The sequence below is a fragment of the Capsicum annuum genome, chromosome 3 (genome assembly GCF_002878395.1).
Source record: "Capsicum annuum cultivar UCD-10X-F1 chromosome 3, UCD10Xv1.1, whole genome shotgun sequence".
Classification (NCBI taxonomy): Eukaryota; Viridiplantae; Streptophyta; class Magnoliopsida; order Solanales; family Solanaceae; genus Capsicum; species Capsicum annuum.
Genome location: NC_061113.1, coordinates 232,261,827 through 232,283,229, shown reverse-complemented (window position 1 = coordinate 232,283,229; position 21,403 = coordinate 232,261,827). Strand labels below are relative to the sequence as shown.

The 21,403-nt window shown below is 33.5% G+C and overlaps 1 protein-coding gene across 1 annotated transcript; it reads left to right on the top strand.

Moving 5' to 3' along the window:
* The first annotated feature begins 14,600 nt into the window (after nucleotides 1–14,600).
* Nucleotides 14,601–20,326, top strand: LOC107863053 (GRF1-interacting factor 2). The gene is made up of 4 exons (XM_016708802.2): nucleotides 14,601–14,942; nucleotides 15,982–16,058; nucleotides 19,644–19,728; nucleotides 19,800–20,326. Exons 1-4 carry the CDS (start codon nucleotides 14,844–14,846, stop codon nucleotides 20,151–20,153), a joined length of 615 nt encoding a protein of 204 aa, XP_016564288.2. The 5' UTR covers nucleotides 14,601–14,843; the 3' UTR covers nucleotides 20,154–20,326.
* Nucleotides 20,327–21,403: the final 1,077 nt, after the last annotated feature.

Below are 21,403 nucleotides of genomic sequence, written 5' to 3'. Positions count from 1 at the left end.
ACAGTTCTCATTCTGGGATATTGAGTAGAAAAGGTAGAATATTGGTGGGAAATGATGAAACTTAGAGAAAGAAATTAGTAACCTGCTACCATGACAGTTTTACAGGATGCCACTCAGGCATTTCAGCCACTCTAAAGATACTGCAATGGGATTTTTACTGGAAGAAAATGAAGCCGTTGGTCTATAAAATAGTGAGAAAATGTGATACTTGCCAAAAATACAAGCATAAAAATATTGCATACCCTGGCCTTTTGCAACCCCTGCCTATACCGACCAAGGTGTGACAAAACATCTCCATGGACTTTATTGAAGGTTTACCCAAAGCAAATGGCAAGGAGCCTTCTTTGTGGTTGTAGACAAGTTGCGTAAGGCTGCTCATTTCATGGCCTTAAAACACCCCTACACAGCTTTAAAGGTTGCTCAAGTTTTCATGGATAATGTGCTTAGGCTTCATGGCATGCCAAAATTTGTGGTGTCTGATAAGGATGTGGTGTTTACTAGCAGGTTTTGTAAAGAACTATTTCAGCTTCAAAAGATTTCCCTGCTAACCTCTACTGCCTATCACCCCCAAATTGATAGTCAGTCTGAGGTGGTTAATAGATGCCTGGAATGCTATTTGAGGTGCATGAATTCAAAAAAGCCTAAGGAATGGCCTCAATGGTAAGCTTTAGCTGAGTGGTGGTATAACACCTCTTATCATTTTGCTATTAAGATGACTCCATATGAAGTGGTTTATGGATAAACCTCACCTCCTCTGCTACCCTACATAGCTTTTGATTTACATATTGATCTGGTAAACAGGAGTTTACAAGCGAGGAAAGCTACTCTCAGGTCTGTCAAGTCTCATTTAACCAGAGCTCAAAGTAGAATGAAGTCCCATGCGGATAAGGAAAGAACTGACAGGTGCTATGATGTTCATGATTGGGTGTATGTGAAGCTACGACCCTAAAGAAAATTGTGCCTCAAGAATCACACCTTTCAAAAGCTAGCTGCTAAGTTTTATGGCCCATTCCACATTATTAAGAAGATTGGACCTAGGGCTTATACACTTACATTGCCTGCTCACTCTAAGATCCATCCAACCTTCCACATTTCCCAGCTCAAGAGGAATATTGGATCTCAACAGGTGTTTCCTACTCTGCCTGAATATCACTCAGAGAATGGTTATGTCTTGCTGGCTCCAAAACCCTTTTGGATAGGAGAATAGCGCCAAAGAAGGGTAAGGATATCACATAGTTTCTTGTCAAATGGTTCAACACCAGCTCTGATGATAGCACTTGGAAAGATTTGCAAGACTTTCAACTCAAATTTCCTTCTTTCCATCCTTGAGGACAAGGATGTTTTCATGGGAGAGTATTTGTTATGATCCCATTTAAGTCCATTCAATTTCCTTTAATTTCTTTTACTCTTGTACCCGTTAATACTGTTGCTTTTAAATTTTCCAATTGTTAAGTAGTTAGTCATGTGACTGGCACATGCGCCAGTCCACTTGTCAGTTGGTTTCCAAGTTAGTTATAACTAACTTGGCCCCTTTGAGTTGGTTATATAGGGAGTGGATGAACAAGTTGTAATTCATTCTAAAGTAATTAGAATTAATAGAATCTTCTTCGTTCTCTCTCTAATCAGTTTCAGCTGATCAATTGTGAAATTTGTTCAAGGGCAATTTGATTATTTGTTTTTTGGGGTTTCCATTCTTCTTTAATTTTGAGTATTGTATCAGGCATCTAGCATAATTTGCTATTTGTGAAATCAGTAGAAAATCAATAGTTGTTATGTCCTTAGCACAATTTAGGTTAACTCAAAGCGAAGATTGTTGGGATATTTGGGCTTTGAGTTTTTATATTGACCAAGCATTGCAAGTTGTGTTGTTTCATCTTGAAAGCTTTATTGCATTTGAAGTATTTTAACTATTGGTGACCCTTGTCTCAGTCACCTCTTTATATATATACAACTTCTTCCTCCTCTTTATTATTCTCCAGTTACAGTTAGTGTTTCTTCTAATTCTTAACAACTCAGTAGCAAGTATTCACGAAGACTTACTACTTCCAAAGTCGCCAATGGAAACTTGGAGAATCAAATTTTCTGGCTGTTACAGATTGAATAGAAAATAAATGAACTTTCCAAATCTTTATGTGTACAAATAACAATCTTTTATTAAAAAAAAAAATTATAAAATTTTTTAAAAAATTAAGTGAGCTATAAAATGAATAACCTGTTAATTTAGGCATTTGGCCAAGTTTATGAAAGAAATTAAGTGCTTCTGCAGAGTAAAGAAATATAATTTTTCATAAACTATAAAAAGAACATTTTTCCTAAAAACACCTTTGAAAAAAATATACTTAAAAATTGATTTAAGTGTGATCAAACATTAATTGTTACTCAAAAGTCCTTTTTAATTTATTGGTCAAATACAAAATAATTTTTGCCAAAAATATTTTTTGAAAAAGCATTTTTAAAAAAAATATTTTTAAAAATAAATCAATTTTAAAAATTTGATAAAACATGCTATAATCCTGCCGATTAATTTGAGTGTAAAACTAAAGAAAAAACATACGGTGATTCAATCATTTATCATTTGTTGTTATTACAATTTACACCCCCCCATACACATCTTTATTCACTAACTATTAGTATACGTACCCATGCGATACGTGGATAATATTAAAGTATTAATCGTTTAATATCTGTTTGTTCATCCGAACATGTTAAATCATATTACCTCAGATAAAAAATTCAACTATCATATCATTTTTTAAATGAAATGCAAAAAAAAAAAAAAAAAAAATTACCCTTACCCCCTACCCACCTCCACCTCCATCCCCCACCCCCCCCCCCACCCCTTCCCCTCTCAATTTTTTATAATAAAAAAAAAAAAAGAAATTTTATCACCCTCCCCTCCCCCTCACCATGCCATCATCATCTCCCATCCCACCTGTAACCAAATTCATATTAGAAAAATTGTGTAACTGTAAAAATAATATATATGTTTCGTATTTTTTGTAATTGCAAAATAAGTTTTAATGTTTCAGATTTTTCTTATTATATTGTTTACGATAATTTAAAGATTTCAGATTGTCAAAAACAACTTATATTTTTATTCTACCATCTCCTCATCTCTTTCGTTTAAAACTTATAAATAGTAATATGTGTATTATCTAATTAATATTCTCAAAAAAAAAAATTCACCCCCCCCCCTCCCCCACACAAAATGTTGGTGTACAATTTTTTTTTAATTGTATTCAATTATTTTACTTTTCTCTAATTTAACTTTGAATGAAATTATTTTTTATTTTATGCGTATAAGCAATTGAGTTTTCTTCTCTCTTATCTCAAAATATAAAAATTAGAATAGATAAGTCTTGTTATGCCAAAATAAATAAAAAAAAATAGATTAGAAGAATACTCTAAAATAATATAATATATTAAAAATGATTATAATCTAAAATTAAATTTAAACAGTTTCACATCTAGAGATATATAATTTTTTCTCATATTCTTATTTTCTTACTCAAGATTCAAAAAAAAATATTAATTTGTTCTAAAAAATTAAAAGAAATTTCATAATGCATGCAGAATTCTGGAATATTAATTTTTGAATATGAATTTTAAAATAAAAAATAAAATCATAATTTATTCGATGAAAACAATTTTTAATGTGCAACCGTGTACAACAGCAACAACAAACCCAGTGTATTCCCACTTAGTGGGGTCTGGGGGGGTAAGATGTACGCAGTCCATACCTCTACCTCTGATGAAGTAGAAAGGCTGTTTCCGAAAGACCCCCGGCTCAAGGCACAAGATATCACCCAAACACATAGTAAAGCACAGAAGCAGATGACATAACATAAATACGGCACCCATAAGGAATATAAAACAGAGGAAAGCAGAGGAAAGCACACAGATTCGTAATAAGCATGGAATACTGAATACGGAATCATAACAGGAATAAAAAATAAAAAAACCCCACCAAGTAATTCCCTACACTAGCGACCCAATCTGGCCCTACTCTTCTGCCGTAATTCGCGTCTTCCAGACCTTCCTATCTAGGGTCATGTCCTCGGTGAGCTGTAACTGTTCCATGTCCCGCCTAATCACCTCACCCCAGTACTTCTTCGGCCTACCCCTACCCCGCCTAAAACCATCCAGCGCTAGCCTCTCACACCTACGGACCGGGGCATCCATGCCCCTCCTCTTCACGTGTCCGAACCATCTCAATCGTGCTTCCCGCATCTTACACTCCACTGAAGTCACACCAACCTTCTCCCGGATAGTCTCATTCCGAACTCTATCCCCTCGAGTCAGTCCACACATCCAGCGCAACATCCGCATTTCTGCCACCTTCATTTTTTGGATGTGGGAGTTCTTAACTGGCCAACACTCCGCTCCATACAGCAAGGCCGAACGGACTACCACCCTATAGAATTTGCCTTTAAGCTTGGGCGGCACCTTCTTATCACACAGCACCCCCGACGCGAGTTTCCACTTCATCCATCCCGCCCCAATACGGTGCGAGACATCCTCGTCAATCTCACCGTTACTCTGGATCACGGACCCGAGATACTTGAACTTATCCCTCTTACATACCTCCTGTGCTTCCAGCTTCACTACTACCTCGTTCTCCCGCCTCACGTCATTAAACTTACATTCCACATACTCTGTCTTGCTTCTGCTCACCCTGAACCCTTTAGACTCAAGAGTTTGCCTCCACATCTCTAATTTGTCATTTACACCCCCTCGAGTCTCATCTATCAGAACTACATCATCTGCAAAGAGCATACACCACGGCACCTCCCCTTGAATACGCCGCGTCAACACATCCATTACTAACGCAAACAAAAAGGGACTAAGAGTAGATCCCTGATGCAATCCTGACCGGACAGTGAAATGCTCTGAGTCTCCTTCCTCCGTGCTCACTTGGGTTTTCGCTCCCTCATACATATCCTTAATTACTCTGATATATGCCTGCGGTACTCCCCTCACCTCCAAGCATCTCCAAAGCACCTCCCTGGGGACTTTGTCGTAAGCCTTTTCCAGGTCGATAAACACCATGTGCAGATCCTTCTTCCTCTCCCTATACTGCTCCACCAACCTCCGTACCAGGTGGATTGCCTCCGTCGTCGAGCGGCCGGGCATAAATCCGAACTGGTTTTTCGAGATAGACACTATCCGTCTCAGCCTCACCTCGACCACTCTCTCCCAGATCTTCATAGAGTGACTCAATAACTTAATCCCCCTATAGTTATTGCAACTCTGAATGTCCCCCTTATTCTTATAGAGAGGGATCATGGTACTCCACCTCCACGCCTCGGGCATCTTTGCCGTCCTGAAAATTTCATTAAACAATCCAGTCAACCACCTTACACCAGCCTCTCCAACGAACTTCTAAAACTCCACCGGTATCTCATCCGGCCCCGTCGCCCTACCCCTACGCATCCTGCGGACTGCCTGTCTAACCTCTTCTACCTTAAAACGTCTACAGTAGCTAAAATCCCGACACTCCTCTGAGTGCTCCAGTTCCCCTAACACAATAGCTCTGTCCCCCTCGTCATTCAAGAGCCTATGAAAGTACGACTGCCATCTCTTCTTTATGTGGCCGTCCTCCACCAACACTCTACCGTCCTCCCCCTTAATGCACCTCACCTGATCGAGGTCGCGACCCTTCCTCTCCCTAGCCTTAGCGAGTCTAAACAACTTTTTCTCCCCTCCTTTCCCCTGTAACCCTGCATACAAGCTCTCAAAAGCGGCCGTCTTAGCTGCCGTGACCGCTGACTTCGCCTCCTTCCTCGCTAGCTTGTACTCTTTCCTGTTTACCCGCTTCTCTTCTTCGTCCTTACTTTCCACCAACTTAGCATACGCCTCTTTCTTGGTCTCCACTTTCTTCTCCACCTCTTCATTCCACCACCAATCCCCCCGATGGTGTCCGGCCCGGCCCCTAGAAACACCCAACACCTCCCTTGCATTCTCCCTGATGCACCTTGCCGCCCTGTCCCACATACTATCCACGTCCCCCCTACACTCCCACACCCCCTTTCCCACCAACCTCTCCCCTATCTCCCATGCATTCACTGGCGTCAAGCCGCCCCACTTAATTCTCGGTCTACACTCCTTACTCCTCCTCTTTCTATTCTTCTTTATACCCAAATCCATAATCAAAAGCCTATGTTGGGTCGAGAGATTCTCACTCGGGATGACTTTACAGTCCTTACACAACGCCCTTTCCCCTTTCCTAAGCAACAAAAAGTCAATCTGGGTCCTGGCTATCGCGCTCCGAAAAGTGATCAGGTGCTCGTCCTTCTTCGGGAAGCCCGAGTTCACCACCACCAGCCCAAAGGCGCCCCCTCTTCATTTCTCTCTCCAAAACCAAAACCACCATGCACATCCCAAAGCCTCCCGGTAGCGCCCCGATGTGCCCGTTGAAATCCCCTGCTACAACAATCTTCTCCAAACTGGGCACGCCTCTCACCACCTCCTCCAAAGCCTCCCAGAACCGCATCTTCTCCTCCCCCTCCGCTCCCACTTGCGGCGCATAAGCACTACACACGTTCAGGGTAAACCCTCGAATGACCAACTTAATAGTCATCAACCTATCGTTAATCCTCTTCACCTCCACTACCTGACCTCTAAGCTCTTCATCTACTAAGATGCCAACTCCATTCCTACGTCTCTCGCTCCCAGAGTACCACAGCTTGTAACCATCCACATCCCTAGCCTTAGACCCTACCCACTTGGTCTCTTGGACACACGCAAGGTTGATCATCCTCTTCCTAAGAATCTTCACAAGCTCTACGGACTTACCCTGAAGGGTCCCTATATTCCAAGACCCAACCCTCAGCTTACCGTCGCTATCCACACGCCCCCCCCCCCCCCGGCCCAACCTTGGCCTCCCGCCCACTCCCGCCCTCTCCCCATCCCCCGCCCCCACCACGGCCCCACGCCCCAACCCCCTCGGACATGACCCTATCCACCCATTACCACCCACAGCCACAACTACCCGAAAGTATAGGAAAATATAAAGATATACCCGGTGACAGTATCAAAGCAGCAGCAAGGAAATACAAAGCTCACACACATTCAAAGTAATATTCCCGAAACAAAACTAAGAAACAACCACAGCAACAGCAACAACAGACAACAGACAAGGTACAGGGGCTACTACGAGCAAAATACTAAGGATGGAATATGAAATAATGAAATAAAATGCAATACGAAATTACTTAGACTATGATTATTTCTAAGCTACAATATTAAAAAAATTATTTTTTAGACTATGATTTAATATTTTATTTTTTCAATAAAAAATTTAAGTGATCAAAATTATTGGCATAAGAAACTATCATTGTAAAAAATTTAAGTTGTTGCCTGTGTTTTAGTCGTCATGACTTCTTTTTTTTCTTCTTTTTTTAAAAAAAACTCTATCTATTAGAAATTTAAATATATACGTAATGTTATCTATAGCATTACCTTTCTTAGCATCAGAAGATTATCATCTCACATTCAAATAGAAATAGATAAGCTATCACAACTTAAATTTTATCAAGTATTTAAAATTGCTTAGATCTGATTTAGACTTTTAGATGAAAAAAATAGTGAAAAAAATTAAATATTTGACAATAATATAATTATGAAATATTGACTTAATTTGTGTACATATGTTAAATAATTCATTAAATATTTTAAAATAACAAATCTAAACCTGATAAATTGAATGATTGATGCAGAATTTCAAACCTGAACTCATATTATTTAAGTTATGAATTTACCTCTATTCAATGTTTTAAAAGATGTGGTAAATAACCTATTATAATAGAGAAAAGTTATATTTATATAAAAAGTTTTTGCAATAACAATATGTATATGTAATATATAGATTAAGTTAAAAGTGCATGAAAGCAATAATTGCTAAGATAATCATATGTTTCTCCAAAATAAATAAGAATAATTAAATCATATATATACTATCAAATCAACAATTATGACTTTTAAGAAAAAAAGGTCAACTCTTGATATGTTTGTAATTTGCATGAATTAACCAAGAGCTAGCAAATAATGCATTATCTTTGCAATATAGATTATCATTTTAATTAATTTCGAACTTACGGCAAATAAAATGTCATAAGTTATCCTTATTGAAATTAAATATGTGAATAACATTAAATTTGATTAGTGTTTTAGTACATTTTGTTGTTAATCTTGAAATATGTTAAAAATCTCACGACATTATATTAAAAATTATCACATAAAATAAAAACACACAAAATATTATGAGTATTTTTTAAAAATAATTATATAAAATAATAATTAAAGTTAATGTATACAAAAAGTTAACTTAATTTCTCAATTAAAGGTAGTTTTATTTTTTATCTACGTAATAAAGTTTATTTTTATCAGAAATCAAACAAACAGAAAAATATTACTCACTTGTATTCAAGTTTGGATATAGTGAAAATAAAGTAGACCGTAATAGCACCATCACCCATCTGCATAAAAATAATAAAAATGTAAAATTTCTAAAAAAAAATAAAAATAAAGAATATGAAGAATGCAATAAATAAATTTACAAAAAAATTTAATGATCAGTAACAAAGAGGGAGAAGAAGATTTAATATTATATGTCATTGCAGGAGAAAGTGCGTGTATATATAAAACAAAGTTTAAGGAGTTAGAAATTTATTCCAACTCAAATTCATTTAAATTAAAATTCAATATCATATCAAGTTGTTATAAGAATATTAGGATATTGATTGGATAAATATAGATATATAAAAAAAAAAAAAAAAAAAGAGTAAAAACTTTTAGTTCCTACCAAGATGAAGGATATGCTATTAAAAAGGAACCCTCACACCTTTTAAACAACTTATTTTTAATTCAAATTTCAAAGTATTTTTTTCTTAGCTAATTGGGGATAAGGAACGTCTAGGTTAGTTGTTGTTGTTTAATTATTATTATTATTATTATTATTATTATTATTATTATTATTATTATTAAAGGCTACTACTACGTGCTTTTTGGTTTGTTAGTATATTGCCACTACTACTGTTTTAATGCTTATCAATTTTTTATTTTATTTTTATTATTATTATTATTATTATTATTATTACTACTACTAAACAGAATCCGTACTACTATTGCTACTATTTTTGTATTACTAGTTTAGCAGCACGTGTAATTTTTTTTATTTAAAATTAGATGATTTTGCCTATCACGAAGGTTTTTAATAAAGTGCAAAAAGTTCAAAACATATATTTTATTGTAAGCACCTATATATTTTACCACCAGAAGCTTCAAGTGGTTAATGGATCGTCACTTTTGCGTTTGTCATGTAGTATCTCTTTTCCTTGCTGCTAGAGGCTAAAAGAGACACATCGATTTGAACCATATTTGTAGTACAACTATTTTTTTTATATTTAAAATCTCTCTTTAATTTTAAAGTTAAATATTTAAACAAAAATTGATTTCTTACATATTTGGTACTTCTTATATTTTTCTTATTCTAATACGTTCATATTTATTTCTAAATTTTTCAAATCTTCTTAAAATCAACTTTAGTTGATTTCGAATTCTTAAGGTAATGAAAAAGGTATTAATTGTCACTAATTCTAATGATGACTTTAATAATGAAAGATTTAATATAATTAGTTAATTAATTTTTAAATATTAGAAAAATAGTGAAAATATAATTTTGTCTAAAATAGAGACTTTTAATAAAGGGCAAAAAGTCAAATAATATTTCTATGATCCTTTACACTTTTAATATATTATAGATATAGATAAATAGATTATAGATTATAGAGTACAGATTATAGATTATAAATATAGATAAATAGATTATAGATTATAGATTATAGATATAGATAAATATAAATATAAATATAAATATACATACGTATCAAACAACCACGGTGGGCTAGTGGCAGCTTATAAGCTACTGTCATTGTCTCGCCATGAAAGTTAATTATCGAAAAGAAAATATATGGTACCGCCATTTCATTATGTAATTTTCAAGTAAATTTGATAAAATAATTAAAGTGAAGTGTAAAACATTATATGCAACGTACACATAGAGTTCGTGAAACAATAAAATTAGGAGTTTGTTTTCCACGTAAAATCTACCTATACTCAGGGGCAGAGCCAGCCTTTGGTGGGGAGTTCGGATGAACCTCATTCAATGAAAAAAATATCATTTATACATGATTAAAATTATTTCTATGTATTTATAGTAGGTGTTGAACCCCTTTGGGCTAGATTTTCTTCAAATACTGAATCCCCTTAGTTAAAATTATGTCTCCGCCTCTACCTACGCTATTAATAATATTTTCTTTCTTACTATATATTTTAGGTCTTTAAAATTGCAAATAAGTTGATTTTAAATTATTAATTGTATATGAGTTACTAAAAACAAAAATCACAAAATATTTATCAATTAACATTTATCTATCAAGAATACATGATTAACTATTAACTTCTCAATTAACAGTTGTCTATCAAGAATAGATGGTAATTTATTTATCGTAAACTTCATAAATATACTAAAATTTTTAAAAACTTACGTCAAATCACAAACAAATTTATCGTCTTAATCATAGATACTATCAAGATTTCATTGAATAAGAAAATCTTATACATAAACTTGTTTTTCCCCTACGTACATTTTGAAAGCTGCAAAAGTAATGATAAAAGAAAGAAGTAAGTGAATTGAAAATCAAATAAAGAAAGACAAAGAGGATGATGAAAATGAAAGCAACAATATGACTCGAATAAAAAAAAAAAACTAAAAATAGAATAAGCCAATTTTTATGTTTCTTGTAAAATTTGATTGAAAATATTACTTAAATAGAGTTATAAAAGTTCTTTTTATATAAAGTGGATTTTTAATTGATTTAGAAGTATTAAATATTATGATTTCTTAAATAAATGAAATAAGAACTTTAATTAATTTTAAAAATTTAAACAATGTATACTTGACTTAATTTTTTTTGAAAAAGTCCCAACACGTATAATATTAACTTATTTGAAAATAAAAATTCCAAACCAACTTTTTTTTTTTTTTAAGTTTAGAAAAGAAAACATAAAAAATAATTTTGTAAAATAAATAAATCAAAGTCCTAATTCTATACAAAGCAAAAATAATATACATCACAAACAGTAATAACACGTCTTATATTAATATTTGGGCTAACTTTGTAAAAATCAAATTTTAGTTGATTTTAAACTATATTAAATATAATTAAAAATTTTGGCTAGAAATCCTTTTCTATATAAAATAGGCTTGATGGACTTTTCCTAATAAAGAAAATGGTACGAAATCTTGGCTCACAAAAATAGGCTTATATTAGGAGTAGTCATATAATTATTTTCCTTATATTTATTTTTAAAATTTTCTTAAAATCAAATGTAGTTGATTTAGAATTATTAAACTAATAAAAAAATATTAATTGTCATTAATTCTGATAACTTCTAATAAGGAAAGACTTTACCATAAATATATTTAATTAATTTTCAACTGTAAAATGTAAATATTGGGAAAAAATAGTGAAAAGACGATTTTGTCTAAAGCAAAGACTTTTAATGAAGGGCAAAAAGTTCAAACAACATTTCTAAAGCGCTTCACACTTTTAATATATTATAGATTTATTATAATACATATAGAAGATTACTACGCACTATTACTACTAGTTTTACTGCTATTATTTATTATTAATATTATTATTATATTTTTATTTTTTATTTAATATTTACATAAATTATATTTAGAAAGTTTTATAATATTTATTTAAATTATTAAAGAGATAAACATAAAAGAGTAAAAGTTCATTCAAAATTCTTTAACCATGAGTTTCTATTTTTAAGCTAATGAAATCTTTTTTAAAATAAAGAATAATATATTTTTTAATTCAAATATTTTAAAGTTTTAATGCATTTATTTATTTATTATTATTATTATTATTACTACTACTACATTTCTTTGGTTAATATTATTATTAATATTACTCCTATCACTCCTATTACTGTTTCTAATATATGTATTGTCACTACTACTATTTACTTATTATTATTATCATTTTTGTTATTATTATTACTACTACTATTACATTTTTTGGTTAATATTATTATTAATACTACTACTACTACTCCTATAGTCCTATTACTCCTATTACTGTTTCTATTGTATGTATTGTCACTATTATTATTATTATTGTTGTTGTTGTTGTTCATGTTGTTGTTGTTATGCACTACTACAACTAATTTTACTGCTGTTGTTTATTATTAATATTATTATTATATTTTAGCTTTTATATCATATTTACATAAATTATATTTAGATAGTTTTACAATATTTATTTGAATTTGTAAAGAGATAAACATGAAAGAGTAAAGGTTCATTCAAAACTCTTTAACCATGAATTTCTATTTTTAAGCTAATGATTTTTTTTTTCAAATAAAGAATAATATATTTTTAAATTCAAATATTTTAAATTTTTTAATACATTATTATTACAACATTATTAAGTTATATCCTAAAAATTGTCACATGACTTTTTAATATCTTGTCACGTGGCTTATTGTCTTGCTTTTAGTTTTACTTTTATATACAGAGGGAGATTTGAAAACACATTTTCTCCTATATTCTTGATCCCACCTAAATTAGGAATTGATCATAAGAATTTTTTTTATACTTTATAAAAAAAAATTGTTTCAAGTGAAAAATAAAATAGTAGTATGTGGTCATAAAAGTTATATCACTTTATTGAAAATTGTTTTCACTCTTCTTTCTTTTACAATTTTTTTTTTTTAAAGTCTAATTTATATTCATGGCAAAACACAACATCAAGTCGAACTCTAAAAAATTACTTATTATTTTTATGATCAAACATGACCTAAAGATAATATTCTTTTTTCTTTTTTTACTCTTTTTAAAAAGAATAGTTTAATAAATTTTATAAAATCTTTATTTATTTCATAAACTTTATGTTTGGTCAAATTAGATCGAGGAAGGAATATAAACCCCGAAAGAAAATTGTGTGTATTATTTGGGGTCACGACTCACGCGGAACAACTTGCTTGGGACGGTGTCTCGTGACTCTCTTGGTCGTACTGATTTTGCATTTTGGTATTTTTTGTCCCGTAATTGCCGCATTGGTCTCCCAAATAATTCACCTCTTTTATTCTACAAATAATTTTATTGGTACACTATGTTCTACATTGAAGCTAAAAAAGAATTAGTATTAGTATAATTATGATAGCATTATCTATTTCTTCAATTTTATGTTACTTGTTTTTATTTTGGCTAGCTTTTCAATTTTTTTTTGTTAGTATTTTTACTTTTTGTCTAACTTTTCAATTTTTTTGTTAGTATTTTTACCTTTTTTACAATATTATTTTAAAAAATTATTACTATTACTTATTTCCGGAAGGAAGGATTTATCAAAAATTATGTCTAACGGAAAATTTCAGAAATAGCAACTCTGTAGTTTTAATTATAACTTTCATAGCAACAGTTTCATAATTAAGAAAAATAGCAAATTGTATTTGTATTTAAGTAAAATGTTGCTATATAAATACATATACAAATATATATGTATTACTCATAAATAAAAATATGCACAACTGAAAAATACATATTCTTCTATTACTATGAAGTGGGTAAAATATTGGTACCTTTGCTATAAGTTGTAATTTTAAAAAAGTATTACTATTTATTGTAATTATAATTTTAAAAATACTAGTTTCTGTAATTTTTTCATAAAAATAGGAGTAAAATTTGCATGGCCCAACATTGGATTGACCCAAAGACTCCACTTAAGGAAGTTTATCATATTAGCTAAGTCCTCCCTTTGTGGGTGTCTGGCCAATTTTTTATTTTTTTTTAAGCATTACACACTCAATTAATTTTGAGCCAAAAATATTGCTTTTTATTCTACCACACATAAGTACAGCGTTTGTGTATATTTTATCTTTTTTAAAAGGTATTTATAAGATTGTACTAAATATATCATGAGGATTAGGAGTATGTCCTTCTTTATTATTCAAAAATCAAAGTATGTCTTTCTTTGTTATTCTAAAATCAAAGTATCAATTATTGAGTAGAGATGTGAAAAAATTGATTCAACTGATAAAACTAATCAAAAAAATATTATTGATTTATTAGTATGAGGTTATTAGGTTAATTGTTTCTAAATAATTTTATAAATTTTTTATTAGATTATTGATTGTGATTTCTGATTTTAAGGCTTTAATTAATGGCTAAATCGATAACCTAATAAAATTATATTAAAATTATATTTTTATTCATAACTATATAATGCTGACTTTGAATTTAAATACATATCTTATTGTTTTTTTTTTTTGAATTTTATTGTTGTTACTTTAGTACTTATAATTTTTGTAGTCTTTATGCATGAAGGTAGTGCGGATTAAATGAAGATAAGAGAAAATAAAAAAATTAAAAGAGTATTTTCTTACCAATTAAATAAAAAATCGAATCAGTAAAAATCCAAAAACGATTACGAATATCTTATTAATTTAACAAATTATAAATTAAAAATCAATAAATCAAATCGACCAATAAACATCCTACCGGATATTTTGATTTTGCCTACAAACCCACTCAAAAAAACCCCCACCGACCCACCCCTCACCCCCCAGAAAAAGAGAAAAACCTCTTTTGTCTTTCTCTTTCTTGTGTGTCCCTTTTAATCAGACAAATTCTTTTTACTCACAGCCCCCTTCCCCTTCTTCACTATTTCTTCTCTCAAAAATCCACAAAGGGTTTAAGCAGCTTCTTCTTCTAGGGTTTTCCTCTAAACACATTTTAACAACTTGGGTCTCCATTTTCTTGAGCAAAAATGCAGCAGCAGCAGCAGCAACCACAGGCACAGCCCCCAGTCTTGAACTCTGCTCCTGCCTTGCCTCTAAGTGCCATCACTACTGAGCAGATTCAAAAGGTATTTCTCTTTTTCTCTTTCTGTTTCATTCTTTTTTCTTTTAATGAGAATATCTGAAGAATTGTATTGCCTCTGAAGTCAAACATGTTAGCTGTAAAAAGAAAGTCTTGAAAAGGGTTTTTTTTTGCCCATGTTCTTTTTTATTTGTTTTCTGATTGCCCGTAGAGCTATTAATGCTATATGTTTGTAGTAAATGTATAACATTTTAATGTTTGTTCATTTGTGGGTTGTGGCTATACTTGTTGTATCAGAATGTCTAGCCAAAAAGGAATGCTTAGCCAATTCTTGTATCCAATTTTGTGTGCTTTCTCAGCCAAAATATGTACTGGTCTTTTTCGCCGATCCAACGGTTCAGATTTAAATGCCCTTTTTGCCTTTGAAAGAAGATATTAATCGTAGAGAAAATGGAATTTCCACTATAAATGCAAATCCCTATGAAAGAAGATATTAATCGTAGAGAAAAGAAGGATTTTTGTTAGAATCATTAGTAGAAATAAGAAAATGATTCTGTTGATACTTTCGATCAATTAAACGAATCACAATTAGGGAACTAAGTTTTTTGTTATAACCTGGATTTTCCAAAGTGTGGATTTTCAAGAACGAGAATCATAAGATATGTTGGAGATCTCTTACGATAATCATCCTCACTTGAAACATATCTCAATGCCTGAAAGTTGGATTGGATGGCCCTTGCGTAAGGATTATATTGCCGTCAATGGATAAAATTTACTCTGAGGATAACAGGTTGATCTTTCCCAAGAGCTCACATCGATGGGAAGGTTTGGCACCTCGATGTCGCCCATTGAAGCAGTAATAAGGAGGTTTTTGTGAATGGTTTTTCACATCAATTATTATTTGTTTGTGTTGTGACATTTTGTTAATACAACTCTTTGAAGTAGTTTGTTAGATTGCACAAAACTAAGGGTCTACATGATGTTTTGAACTACCAATGTACCTCAGTTGAAATACACGCGCATACATGTATATTATGTTTGGACTTTAATATGTTTCTAATACTCTGGATTGTTTCTTGATACAGTTCTTAGATGAGAACAAAAATTTGATTCTTGCCATACTGGAAAACCAGAATCTTGGAAAGCTCTCAGAATGTGCCCAGTAAGTTAAAACTGAAATACTTCCTACTTATAATATTGAGATTTGTGAGCACTACTTAAACATCATGATCAGTTTTGTATGTCTAACATATGAAGGTGGCATTTTTCCGGTCATATTGTTTTCCTGTTGTAATACATCATTGCCTCTGTATAAAGAAATGTACACTCGTTGAAAAATTACTAAATGGTAGGGAAATGGCTGGTCAGACCGAGAACATAACAAGTAATACCTTGTTCGATGATCAAGGATGTACTGCACACTGTTCCTAGATGATCTCTTTTAACAGTTCCAAGTATGGTACCTCATTTGATTTCTTTTTCTTGATCATAAGTTTGGGGGTCTATAGATTGCCCTAAGATAATTTGGTTTTCCAGTTATAAAACCCTAACTGCATTAAAGGGCCTAGAGGCAAAGGAATTTGATTTATAAATTCATTATAGAGCTCACACCCTCGTCATGAAAAATTTGAAGTGTTGTTGGAAGCACTAAAGTGATCAGTGTGTTCAAGTAAATTGACTCTCAGATTGTTTTTGTAATTTTCTGATTCCTGTGTTTTCTTTTAAGCATTTTAATATCAAATTATATCTCCATTTCCTTATGAAGAGAACTATCCTCTTTTGAATTCTGGGACCTAGATGTTTTGCTAAATGATGGCTCTACAATAAAATTATGTAGAACAGCAGTGCTCTGGGTTTAGAAGCTGTATTATTCACACAATAAAAAGAGTGTGTCCTTAAAAGTATCAGCATTGTAAGTGAGCACATCCGTGTTTCCTTGAACTATGCAAATCAGAATCTAGAGGTGGCATGCTGCCATGACCGCTACCAGTTGGGGTTTGTTCTTTGATTGGCAGCTGGCCTCCCGGGATTTGTTCCTCGATTGGCAGTTGGCCTCGTGGCCTGAAGGATTTCTGCTCGTTGTTTTGGATCTGACCGCCATTGTTGCAATTCAGTGGTTGATCAATGTTGTCCATAGTGCTTATTGTGATGATGGGGGAATTTCTTTGCAAAGCAAATTCTAACAAGTTATAGCAAATAGATGGTTAAAGTATCAAAACAACACCACAATTGCCATAGCCCCATGTTGGGTGCCAAATTGTTCCCTCGCAAAATGGTACAATTGAATTTGTCAATGTGGTTTTAGGGCCACATGAGTTAGATTGGTTTTGAACATGGAAATATTTTTTTATTTTTTTTGAGAATAGAGCACGTGAAGGGGAGTCTTGGAGTGACGGGTAAAGTTGCTGCCATGTGACCAAGAGGTCATGAGTTCAAGCCTTAGAAACAGTCTCTGGCAGAAATTCAAGGTAAGGCTGCGTACAATAGACCCTTGTGGTCGGGAACTTCCCTGGACCTTGCACATAGCGGGAGTTTTAGTGCACCGGGCTGCCCTTTTTTAAGAATTAGAGAGCGTAACAATAATGAAATAAATCACAGCAATAATGAGATGTGATGAATGTGAATCAAGAAAATAACCAAGTCGTGCATTAGATCCTGAGAATTGAGCCTTGGTGGCCTTGATACACTGCGTTTGGAAAGACTAATGAACTGAGAAACTAAGAGCTTTTGTTTAAAGAGACTGAGTATGCATAAACGAGTGTGTGTATTCAGAAGCTGGAACCATAACATAGATGCCTAATGGGCTATTTATAGAGAACAACCTCAATAATACTTCCATAGGGTTTGGAACCCTCATAATCTCCCACTTGAGTACTAACTCTTGGGTATATTATTCACATTCTATCCCCATTTCCTTATAAAAGAGGACTACTCCCTTTTGAATTCCAAGACCTAAATGTTTTGCTAATGAGATCTACAATAGGATTAAGTAGAACAGCATAGCTCTGAGTTTAGAAACTGTATTATTGATACAGTAAAAGAGTGCGACCTTAGAAGTCTCTAATAGCAAATGAGCAAATCCATGTATGAGCTTGCAACATACTCCCTCCGTCCCAATTTATGTAGCCAGAGAAAACCTTGTTATGTTTACTACATTACCCTATTAAAGTCACTTTAATGCTTACTTTTTAATTGACTTTTCTTGTTAAGTGGGACCCAATAAGGATAAAACGGGGATGGTGCCATTAAATAGTTGTCAAATAAGGAGAGGTGAAATTCTTTCCGGGACGGACTAAAAAATAAAAGGTGCCACATAAATTGGGACGGAGAGAGTAATTTGTTTGACCACAAAGTACTCGAAATTGGCAGAGAAATAGAATGGGCCAGAACTGATGAATGAGATTGGAAATGCAAGAATAACCACTGATTTCAGACATGTTCCATGTCTGTCTGAAACCTAAGCAGGCGTCTGAAATGTTTTAGGCATCTTCTGGCGGTCAGTTGAAGAAAAGACCAAGGGACTAATGGAGCAACTATAATGGAGAAGGCAAGAGACGGTGAACCAAGAAATAAGGCTAAGAAAAACAGAAGCAACAAAACAAGAGTGTGAACTTTAAAGGTTTGAATGCAGTTTCCACACGGAAAAGAAGCTAGTAGAAAACTAAATGCAGGGAGCAAATTGTTTGGGGACTTATAACTTTTGCATAGCTTGGTATGCTGCTAGGTAGTTATGATGATGCTGTTGAATGGACAGGGTGGATGGTTCAGGCATATGTAGTCTGTTTGCTATGTTTACTAGTTTCTGCACTCGTTGCATCTTTGGAATTTTTTCCTAAGAATTTTTTTACTTTCAAAATGAGAAAATTGATAGAGGAAAAGTACTGTTGCCCTAGGTTAGTTACTTTGGGAGTACAAATGTGAAAGTTGCTGGAGGAAAATGTTTCAGGCATCCAGGCTTGAACCAGACGTTTACCATAGAAGAAGCAGCATATGTAACTAATGTTAGCAGATAGCTGGAGTATCAAAAGCATAGGGGAAATATATTCTGCACAGACTACAGTTATCTTTCGGCTGGATGTTGCCCCAAGTTTGATTAAACTAAACTTATTTGGTTGTCCATCTTCGCCTCTCAGGGCGTGGTGTTCTTGTGAAAATATTCATAAATGCCAAAAATTTTAATGATTCTGACGTGCCCTTGGGATTTGCAACCATGTTCTCTACTGTGTGTTTTTGATTGCTGCACTTTAGCCGAGGGTCTTTCGGGGACAGCCTCTCTACCTTCACGAGGTAGGGGTAAGGTCTGCATACACGCTACCCTACCCCAGACCACTCTTGTGGGATTACACTGGGTATGTTCTCTACTGTGTGTTTAGTTGTGTGTTAGAAAATGCATTTTATGATCTTGTTCAATAATTAGTCTTTATGAAACGCGTATTAAGAAGTTGATTGTGCTTGTTTAGAAGAGGGGAACTTGGCCCTTCTTGAAGTTGGATCAGGAAAAAAACACATGTTCTGTCGCTAACAGAAATATAATTGCATATTCACTTTCTATCTTGTGGACTCTGTTTGTTTTGCATTGTCAATCTCATGGCAGAGTATTGTTTTACACTATTTGAACTCTATTTGTTTTGCATCGTCAATCTCATGGCAGAGTTGTTCTACACTATTTGGACTCTGTTTGTTTTGCATCGTCAATCTCATGGCAGTGTGTTGTTTTACACTATTAAAAGTAACTCATATATCATAGGTATCAAGCGATGCTTCAGAAGAATTTGATGTATTTAGCTGCTATTGCTGATGCCCAACCACAACAAGCAGCAGCAACCTCACAGGTGGATTAGATGTTTGATTCAGTGTTTCTTGTGAATTTCCTGGTCTTTCCCTAATATATAAGTAACCGCAGGCTCCTTCTACTCCCCAACTCGGAAATCAGATGCAGCAAACTCAGGCTGCTCTGCAACAGCAACAAAGTGTCGCTGCTTCTAAACTGCCTTTCCAACTCAATGCCCTTCCGTCCCAGGAGCAGCAGCAGCAGCAGCAAATGCTCCAGTTTCAGCAGCAACAACAACAATTCCAAGGCCAATATGGCTATGGAGGACCTACTGCCAACAATGCAATGCGTCAACTTATGCAACCTGGACTAAACAGCTCAGGAACTCTGGATGTACGAGGAAATAAGCAAGGCGGCTTAGAAGGTAATCCTAGTGATGGCCTTGGAAAATCAGCTGGAAGACATGCTAATGGTGAGAGGGAGTAGGCTTTTAACTTTTAACTTTTTTTCGCCTCAAAATTACTATGCACCCTATTTTATCTGTGTAGGTATGTTTGATAAGGATGTTTTAAACTGAGGAAGACCTAAAATTATGTCATCAAAGGGAATTATGGCAAAACATTGTTATAGTTTTTAAAATCTTGATCTGTTGGCATCAATTTTACCTTTCACTAACGTGGCTTTGGTTGAAATACCACCCCCACTCACCCACTTTTACCATAGTTGTATATGGGGCTGTCTGATGAGTGTGTAATGACTGAGAATGAAAGTTGATTTGCATGAAAATCTGGCTACTCGAGCAAGTTTTTAAATAGTTGTACAAAAACTCTCTTGGCAACAAATAGGGAAATAGATACTATATGATGATGATTCAAGGCGACATGCATTCTTGTTATCAAAGAGAATTTGGACAATGAAGTATGTGGTGATATTTAATTCGAAATCGTCATTGCTTCGTTCAGTTGAACTAATGTCTAGCCCTTCAATGCCTGATAGGAGGATTAAAATTTTGCTGGGGATTGTAAAACTTGGTATCCAAAAGGAGACGGGTAGATGAACAAGTCCATTATTAGTCAAGGTCTAAAATTTGAACTTAGGTATCTAAATGGCGATGGGTAGATGAGCGACTTCATTATTAGCGAGTCGTGAAATGTGCATCAGTCGGTCCTCAAAACTTTGAAAGTTATTTGTTAAAAAAAAAATAAAGTTATACTCGATGTCATTTGATTGAGCATGAAATTTTAAGTTACTTTTTGTATTATTTCGCGATGGTGAAAGAAAAAGTTAAAAATGTTTGTCACGACTTGGGCAAAAAGATGATCAGACTTTACGCGTGAATAAATTAGAAGCATTCAAATTTTTTTTTAATGTATAAAGTTATTAAATATAAGAAAAGAAAGGTTCGTGATAAATGGAATTTGCTTCCCGGCCGATTTATCTTTTTGCCATCCCTATCCTTTTCTTTTTGGAGTAAATTTTACTTTTTCAAAAAATAGTGAAGCCAAAATGCCCCCGAGACACGGTCATAACTAGGACTACCTAATAAATGCATCAGCCAACACTTCTATTGCCTGGACCAGAAAAAGGAAATCGCAACACAATTATGGCACTATAAAAATAGTCGAGCTGCTCTCGTTGCCATTTGCTCTAAAATGTTAAAAAAAAAAATAAAAAAAAAAATACCTTTCATTTGTATCGTCACAAACTTGTTCGATTAAAGTTTCTTCGAAACGATA